Source organism: Chlorocebus sabaeus, chromosome 22 (genome assembly GCF_047675955.1).
Source record: "Chlorocebus sabaeus isolate Y175 chromosome 22, mChlSab1.0.hap1, whole genome shotgun sequence".
Classification (NCBI taxonomy): domain Eukaryota; kingdom Metazoa; phylum Chordata; class Mammalia; order Primates; family Cercopithecidae; genus Chlorocebus; species Chlorocebus sabaeus.
This window is the reverse complement of record NC_132925.1, coordinates 28,390,236-28,400,328: the sequence shown is the minus strand read 5'-3', so window position 1 is coordinate 28,400,328 and position 10,093 is coordinate 28,390,236. Positions and strand designations below refer to the sequence as shown.

Below are 10,093 nucleotides of genomic sequence, written 5' to 3'. Positions count from 1 at the left end.
CACCAATGTAAAGTAGTTTCTTCAGGGTCTTTGCCTTTGGAAATAGTAAGTAGTTTGTGGGCAGATACTGCATATATGCTGTTTCTCTTCCAACTTGCATCTGCTAGTTTTAGTATTCTTGGTAATTCTTACTTGAATCAGTAATTTATATGATGGTTGGTTGCCAAGTGAATATTTTCCTACTTTGTAAAGGTAGAAAATTGAACATTTTGGTAATGTTATAATGTATTGAAAATAGCAATCTACATGACATCACTCATATCATTCACAAAATTAAAATATAGTACTTAGAGTTTTTCATTTAATACAGCATGTACTTTTTGTGCATATTCTTACAAGCAAAGCATGTCAGATTTGCTTTCTATAGTTTAAGAAAATGAATAGGCATGTTAAGCATATTGATTTTTTTTAACTATAAGACCTTTTGATATTTTTCTACCCAAACCCCCTAATTTGAGAATTACTTATTTAAATCATGACATTAGATTCAGTTGGGTCATCCCTTTACCCCTTTACCTTGGCTCTCAGTGATTACCAATAAATATTAAATGAGTATTACCCATAATAAAGTATTTTGGATTAAGAAAATAATTGTACATTTCCAGCTTTCACTGAGTTTACGTTCTAGATAATTAACTTTTAAAAATTAAAACTTGGTCACTGCTCATGCCTGTAGTCATAATTTTGAAAGCGTAGGCAGACAGATATTTGAGGCAGGGGTTCCAGACCAGCCTGGGCAACAAAGTGACACCCATGTCTCCACAAAAGATAAAAAAAAATTAGCTAGGTGTGGTAACATGTCCCAGTGTAGTGAGCTGTGATTGCACCACTGTACCCCAGACTTTTTATATATATATGTGTGGGTGTGTGTGTGTGTGTGTGTGTGTATAGCCTATTTAATGCAGATGTTTCATTGATTTTTTTATAATGTGAATAATGAGCCTGATAAGTCCTTGAAATTATATGCCTCTGTACTCCATAAATTGAGAGGGAACATTGTGAACTCAAAAAATCATGGTTTATTTTCAACATGCAAATCACTTTGAAACCTTATACAGTCTCACTCAGTTAAGCATTTTGCAGTGAATTGACTTTCTTCCCTGTCATCAGAGACCTCTGTGAGTTTTGTTTCGTTTATGCTTGTGTTCATTTAAACATTTCAGAACTACCGCAGAAAAAACTTAATTATCACATAACTAGGAATAAGAGTTATAACTCTTAAAACCCAGTTTTTTTGGCACATTGAGCTACAAGTATCCCTTCATAAATGCAAGAAGGAGTAAGTCTTTTCCTTCCAACTAAATATAACATTTTAGTTGTCTACTTCCTAAGGACCCAGTATCTATATTCTCTCGATATCTCAAAATATGATGGATAATCCCAGGATACATGCAAAGGACTTTTTACATGCTGTCCACTACTACATTAGAGAGTGACATTTTCAAAGTCAACAGAGTGGATTGGCTTTCACTTTCATTATGTTATTAAAAACTAATTTTCCAGTAAGTAGCTGAGCATTTGGCAGGGATTTAGTAATGAACATGATTTTGCCTCTCCATTACATTATCTTCACTGTTATTCTAAGTATTATATTTCATCTCACTTATCTCAAAGAGCCAAAAGATATAATGTATTAGAGTAGCCGTATGCTTTTCTCAAACCTCAAATAAAAAGGCTTATGATTAACCCTAGCAAAAGACAACGCAACTGTTCATCTTCGATTAGGCGGGGTTTTCATTGTAACTGAAAGTAAAGGCTATCAACTACTACATACTAATTTATGTAATACCCACAGTTAATAATCAGCATTTTAGAGCTGAGAGAATTCTGAAAGAACAGTGAGCCCAAGCCCTTGTGTGTAAAAAAGATGTGAAAAAGATGCATTCTCAGAAAAGAGGTCCCATGATTCAAACACAAACTGATACGGCTTTTAAATTAGTATGTGTTGTTATGGAACACACAGAAGCTTCACTTCTAGCAATTTAGCTGAAAAAAAAATAAGGTTATGCACTAAGATTTATGAACAGTAATATGGCACAAAATTGGAAACAATTTATACCATAATAGATTGGTTAATCAGTATAAGGTACAGTCATGTAGTAAAATAATAAGCATCCTTTTTGAAAAGTTACTGAAATATATAGTAAGTATTGGGAAGAGATTTTCGGTGTGTTAATTGAAAAAAAGTAAGCCAAACTATTTGTAAACAGTGATTCAGATACCTGAGTATTTTTAAGATTTATGTGTGTGTGTGTATATATATGTATATGTATATTAGAAACAGTGAACAGTGGTAACCTCTGCATAATGAAATTATAATTGACTTTTTTGGTTTCTAAAAGTACAATGTTACTTTAACTTTTTAAAACCATATTTTAAAACATTGGTTTGGTAACCACATCTAGATTTGACTTCTGGCTCTACCTAAGGAAAGTTTTTATTTAATGTTTTATTCTTCTGTAAAATGAGAATAATACATACTTACTAGAAAAAATATGTTAAAAAAATACAAATAAAGCTCATGGCTTTTAGTAGATTTTCAATAATGGTTTATCTCCCTTTTGGAGAAGGAATGAAGTAAAAACTGTTATGTTCTTTATCCTTGGTTTCCTCTTTCTCTTCATCAGACATTTGGCCAATTGAGAAAGTAAAATGAACGGTAAAGATTCTCTGCTCTTTTCAAGAGTGGTAGAGGATGGAGAGATTAGGAGTTAAATCTTTAAATTATTGTCTACACCAAGAGTAACAGTTTTATTGAGTAGACTAGTCTGGGTTGCTCAGACTAATTTATTTATATTATAAGTATCAATTATAAGCACTGTTAAATTAACATCTCTTTTTGAAAGAAGCATTTTTCATACTTCAAATTAGCCTTCTCTGGGATATCGTAGTATTTTCTAATTAATGACTGTACCTACAAAATTCATTGTGAGGTTGTATATTGTTACTTCTTTAATTTCCTGGAGGGAGATTATGAGGAAAAGATGTAGTTGAGAAAAGTTTGCCAAATTTTAGTAGTAAAACAATATGTCTAGGACTTGGATCCCATTATGTTCCCAGCTCTTTTGACAGATTTAAAAGTTTTCCTAATCTATGTTAGTATTTCTATTTAGAAATATCATTTTTGTAGTAGCCTCTTTTTTAAAGTCCAAAGACATTTAGTGTTATCTACCTCAAAGTGAAGATGTATAGGTTGTGTTTACAGAGATAATGAAAATACAAACCTTTAATTGTAATATCAAGAAAGGGTTAAAAGGATGTTGGGAATTTATACAGAATCCAGAGGAGAGAGAACTCGATAATAAATGTTTGAAGCTGACTGTGTAAAAACACTTTGAGAGAAAAATAAGCAAGGTCACCCTGAACCATTTAGTCTGAATGACATTTCATGCAAATACCCTTCAGATTAGACTGACTGAAGCCATGACTTGAATTGCTGCTGTCCTTGAGCTACTGAATAAGAGACTTGGATTATTGATGTTGTAGGTTGATCCAAGGAGCATGTTTTGTTTGCCGTGTTTCCTGGGTGGATATGATCCACCCAACTTATGATCATACTGCTAATATTTTCAGAGGCTATGTTTCTTTGTCAGGTTAATTCTGTGGTCATTACATACTCATCAAATTTATTTCTTTATGCCTCTTTTAAATCTTTCCCATTCTACAAACAATAGTATCACCTTAATTTTACCAACTATAAGTGTGATTCTCTATTTAGGAAAGTGGGGGGCCAGAGGAGAGTAAGAGATAGAATATGAGCACATGGTACAAAATTCAAAAATTAAAAGATCCATGGACCTTGTTTAACATGCAGAGAACTTGTCTCCCACTCTCTCAAGAAAAAAACTACACAAACTGAAAAATCAGTGGCTTCTTTTAGATCCACCAGAGAATTGAGGTCACAGGACAAATCATCATTCTGGAAACAGTAGAGAATACAGTTGAGTATGGATCAACTTATCTGAAGGCCTGGTAGGAACACTTAAACTGTAATTTTGTTGAATTACTAGAGGCCATGTGAACTAGCTTGGGAATTTAAAACTCTAGAGAGCCTTTCCAGCCAACCGTTCTCCTTTGGAAGAGGACTATATGCAGCTATGGCACCCTGCCAGAATGGCATGATCCTGATGCCTCACTTCCACAAGGAGTAGCAGTAGCTGTTCAGTTCAACCAGCTGATCCAAAAGATCCACAGATGCAAGGCCCAAGAAGCAAAAGCACACCACCATTGCCTATCACCCTGCATCTGGACCCATCTAACCCATAGTAAGATGTCCCACAGGGAGGTATCACACCAAAGTATGAGCTAGCAGAAGCTTCAGCTTAGAAGAGTTAGGGTGGCCAGCATCCACATGGTGACCCAGACCTTTGGTATCTGTGGATCCAAGGAGACATTAGAACAAGTCCAGTGAGTCCCCAAAAGCCAGCAGCTCCAGTTGAAGGAGTGCTACTACAAGCTCATCCTCTTCCCAAGGAAGCCCTTGGACCCCATGAAGGAAGACAGCTCTGCTGAACTCAAATTGGCCACCCAGCTAACAGGACCAGTAATGTGCATGCCATTGTCTTCAAGGAGAAAAAGTTATCACCAAGGAGATGAACCTCAAGGCGTTTGTTAGTCTTGCACGGCCTGTGCCAGTGCCCAGCTTCTGGGCATCCAAGCAAAAAGGGCCAAGGAAGCTTCAGAACAGGGTGTTGAAAAAAAATAATAAAACACTTTTGGGGACTTGTAATAAATCAGCAGTACAAATAAGATTCGTGGCCCCTCCTACCACACACACATTTTCATGCTTTCTCAGGCTTTACTGCTGGGAGCCCCACTAGATTCTCACAGTTGAAGATCAGAGAACTCTCCCCTCATGTTTGACCAAGGGGAGGAAGAAATTTTGAAAATAACCCACAGCATTCTCCTACCCAAAAAGAGGAAAAACTTTACTGTTACCAGTGTTGTGGGGGATGGAAATGTTCTGAACCAATCCGTTCTAGTCTTTAAGGCTCGTCTAAGGGACAAAAAAAAAAATGCTGAGAAGCACTTGTAAAGGTTAGAACTCAGGGGTGGAGCATAGGCCTGCTAAATGAGATTGACCATCACTACTTATCCTGGGGATATTAAAAGGACAAAAAAGGAATATTCTCAACAACTCTGTGCCCACATATTTGATAATGTAAGCGTAATGGACCAATTTCTTGAAAGACCACAAAAGTTCATACAAGGAGAAATAGATAAGCTGAATAGACCCGTATCTGTTAGTGAAATTGATTCAGCAATAACCTTATTCTTATTTTTATTTTTATTTATTTATTTATTTATTTATTTATTTTTTGAGATGGAGCCTCACTCTTGCCCAGGCTGGAGTGCAGTGGCGCCATCTTGGCTCCCTGCAAGCTCCGCCTCCCAGGTTCACGCCATTCTCCTGCCCCAGCCTCCCGAGTAGCTGGGACTACAGGCGCCCGCCACCACGCCTGGCTAATTTTTTGTAGTTTTAGTAGAGACGGGGTTTCGCCATGTTAGCCAGGATGGTCTCGATCTCCTGACCTCGTGATTCACCTGCCTCAACCTCCCAAAGTGCTGGGATTACAGGTGTGAGCCACGGCTCCCAGCCTGATTCAGTAATCACCTTTCAAAACAGCACCAGGCTCAGATAATTTCACCAGTGGGTTCTGTGACACACTTTTTAAAGAGAGAAATGATGCAAATTCTACAATCTTGTCTAGATAGTAAAAACTGGTTTTGTATAGATGCAGAACACCTAAACAAAATATTAGCAGATTAATTGCAAAAGGGTATAAGAAATTATACACCACAACCAATTGTGATTTAATGGATAAACTTATATCCACACAATAGAATATTATTCAGTGCTGGGATTGCTGAGGTATTTCTGCCTCTAGGTCTTTGAGGAATCACCACACTGTCTTCCACAATGGTGAACTAATTCACACTCCCAGCAACAGTGTAAAAGCATTCCCTTTTTTTTGTGCAACCTTGCCAGCATCTGTTGTTTCTGGACTTTTAAATTATCACCATTTTGACTGGTGTGAGACAGTATCTCGTCGTGGTTTTGATTTGCTTTTCTCTGATTAATGATGTTAAGCTTGTTTTCATATGTCTGTTGACCTCATGAATGTTTTCTTTTGAGAGCTGTTTGTTCATGTCCTTTGCCTACTTTTTATTGGGGTTGTTTTTTCTTGTAAATTTAAGTGCCTTGTAGACTCTGGATATTAGACCTTTGTCAGATGGACAGATTGCAAAAATGTCCTCCCACTCTGTAGGTTGTCTGTTCACTCTGATGATAGTTTATTTTGCTGTGCAGAAGCTCTGTAGTATATACCAAAGGAATATAAATCATTCTATTATAAAAAATACATGCACCTGTATGTTCATTGCAGTACTATTCACGGTAGCAAAGACATGGAATCAACTCAAATGTTCATCAATAACAGACTGGATAAACAAAATGTGGTACATAGACACCATGGAATACTATTCAGCCATAAAAAGGAATGAGATCGACCCAGTGCGGTGGCTCACTCCTGTAATCCCAGCACTTTGGGAGGCCAAGGCGGGCAGATCACAAGATCAGGATATCAAGACCATCCTGGCCAACATGGTGAAACCTCGTCTCTACTAAAAATACAAAAATTAGCTGGGCATGATGGCATTTGCCTGTAGTCCCAGCTACTCAGGAGGCTGAGGCAGAAGAATCGCTTGAATCCGGAAGGCAGAGGTTACAGTGAGCTGAGATCATGCCACTGCACTCCAGCCTGGGTGACAGAGCAAGACTTCATCTCAAAAAAAAAAAAAAAAAAAGGACCAAGATCATGTCATTTGCAGGGACATGGATAGAGTTAGAAGCCATTATTAGCAAACTAACAGGACTAGAAAACCAAACACCACATGTTCTCAGTTATAAGTGGGAGCTGAATGATAACACATGGACATGTGAGGAGCAACACACACTGGAGCCTGTTGTGGGGAGGAGTGGGGGACAAGAAAGCCTCAGGAAGAATAGCTAATAGATGCTGAGCCTAATACCAATGTGATGGGTTGATCTGTGCAGCACACCACCATGGGACGCATTTACCTTTGTAAGAAACCTGCACATTCTACACATGTATCCCGAACTTAAAAGTTGGAGGAAAAAATATTCAGTGCTAAAAACAAATGAGCTATGAAGACGTGGAGGAAACTTAAATGCATATTGCTAAATGAAAAGCCAGTCTGAAAAGGCTGCACACATTATTACAACTATATGACATTCTGGAAAAGTCAAAACTATAGCAACACTTGAAAGAATAAACAAATAGCTTGGAGCAATAAGTAAACAGCATAGGGGATTTTTAGGGCAGTGAAACTATTCTGTATAATACTATAATGGTGGGTACTTGACATTCCTTTTGTCAAAATTCATATAGAACTGTGTAATACAAAATGAACTTTACACTGTAGACTATGGTTAATATATTAATACTGGTTCATTGATTATAATAAATGTATCAGTAATCCAAGATGTAAATAATCGGAGTGCCAGGGGACTCAATGGACATACGGAACTATCTGCCCAATTCTCAAAATCTAAAACTACTAAAATGTGTAAATCTTAATTTTTAATACAGAAAAAGGATGATACATGACAGTTATTTCCCTTTAATCCCTCTCTCAGCAATCTAGTTACCCTTCACAGAATCACTGATTTTTTTGACCAGATTTTTTATATATTTAAGAGATAACACAATACATAAACATGTGTATACCTATATATATATAGGTGGGTTACAGAAATGCAAGTATATTATACATATTGTTTTGTACCTTTTTCACTACGTGATATTTAGGAAATCGTTTCATGATATCAGTACATGTAGGGCTTCTTGATCATTTTTGACAGTTTCATAGTATTTCATTAAAATCAATATAGTTTAAGTCATATTAATGGACACAAATTGTTTTTCATCTTTGGCTATAATGAAGACATTGCAATTATCCTTATACAGATGTCATTCAAAATATTACTTGGTTGAAGTATATGTACATTTACAAATAACCCACTAGCAATGTTTGTTTCCTCACATCCTCATTCCATTGTAATCCAAGTTTTTCAACCATTATGGTGTTAACAGACTTTTTCGTGGCTACCATATATGTAAAAACTATTTGTTTCCTTTTCTGTAAAGTGTTTAATCCCTTTCCAATTTCTTCTATGGGTTATTCAACTTTTATTATTCATCTTTTTTTTTTAACTGGGTTCCTGATGATCTTCAGTAAGTACATTTTTCATTTGTCCATGATAAAAATTGCAACTTTTTTTTTCAGTTAGCTGACTTTCATTTGACTTTGTTTATGGTTTAGCTTTTGTGTGAAGAATTTTTTATTTGTAATTTTTTTCTTCATTTTTATTATTGCAACTTGATAATCTTTTAATATTTTATAGGATCGATCACTCATTTTTGTTTGAGAATTTTCCTGTACACTTGTGCATTTATTTTTCCATATTATTTATTTTAGACTCATCTTGTTAAAAGTGTTGACACTTTTATTTGAATAATGTTAGGTTTATAGGTTTTTAGATTAGGAGGAATTGACATCTCTTTGATGTTAAATTATCTCTTCTAAAGCATAGTATATCTTTTCATGTGTTCATGATCTTCAATAATACTTCCTTTATGACCTTCAATAATACATTATTTGAATATAGTTTTTGTACCTTGTTAAGTTTTAGCTCTTTGTCATTGTTCATTATATGTTCATTGTATTCATAAAATATATGAATATACATATATTGTACCCAAACCAATAGTGAATTTACCTGAAGAATCCAAGAGAAATACTACAGTACTATAAATAATAAACCCGTTCTGTCATCTGTAAAAAAATTTACATTTTCATATCCAAGTTTTAAATAACCTATTTCTCTTATCCAGATCATTTTTTAAAATATGAAAAAGGAATTTGCTCTTGGTGTTAATGGAAACAATTTTGGTGTTTTCCCATTAAGAAGCATGATGCTCACTTTTGGGTTAAGATATACATGTTTTTAACATGTTAAGTATTCATCTATTTCTATTTTACTAAAAATTTTTATTAAGACTGGGAAGGGATTGTACCAAAATGGAAATGGAATTTTATCAGATCTTTTTGATATCTATAAAAATAATGTGACTTTTTTCTATTTTTATTAGTATCATATCAGTTGTTATAGGCTAGTTTGTGCTTCAGTAACTAATAACCTCAAAATCTCAGTGGCTTTAAACAACATGGTTTATTTCTGGCTCATACTCCATGTCAGTGGGATTCCATACTTTCCTTCCTCCCAGAGCCAGGCTCATAGAGCAGCCATCATCTGGCATTTTGAGAGTTGCTGTCTGTGGTGAAGAGAAAGAGAACCCGGTAGGTCAGCCACTGACTTTTAAACTTTCCACTTGGAAATAATACATATGACTTTAGCTAACATTTTATTCACCTGTGCATAGCACATGGCCACATGGAACTGAAGAAGAGGTCAAATAATTCTACCATGTAACCTGAAAAAAAAGTGGAAATGTTTGGTGAATATGTGATTAAATATATTAATATATTTCTTCATTTGAATGAATCTTACATTTCTGAAATGAATGTATCATGGATTTTTTTAGTGTGCTTATAGGTTCTGTTTGGTAATATTTAGGAATTTCACATGGATATAAGTGAGATACATTTTATTTTGTGTGTGCTCATGTGGGCAGTCTTTGTCAGGGCTTGGTATTATTCGAGCTATAAAAAGAATTAAGAGTATTTAACTTACTTTTTATGCTCCTGTATAAAATATAGGCAGAGTTGGAGGCTTATGTTCTTTAAAGGTTTAGTAGAACTGACCTGTGAAACAACCTAGGTATGGGCTTTCTAGGGGTAGAAGAGGGTACAGCCAGGAAACTGTCTATATTTCTTCTGTGCTAATTGGTTTGTTCAGATAATATCTCTACTCTAAATTGTGTTCATTTATATTTTTAGAATTGTATTTAATTCCAGGTATTTGTTTTGCATATATTTGAACAAATAAGTATACTAATAAGCTTTTACTGTCCTTGGTTCTGTAGTTACCCATAAATTATATTTTCCT

The 10,093-nt window shown here is 35.2% G+C and overlaps 1 protein-coding gene across 1 annotated transcript in view; it reads left to right on the top strand.

Moving 5' to 3' along the window:
• The first annotated feature begins 9,276 nt into the window (after positions 1-9,276).
• The window catches only part of MYH15 (myosin heavy chain 15), a 160,199-nt gene continuing 159,382 nt past the window's right edge, over positions 9,277-10,093 (top strand). The window contains 1 exon segment of the mRNA XM_073009642.1: positions 9,277-9,384. Coding sequence (XP_072865743.1) covers positions 9,277-9,384 — 108 coding nt within the window.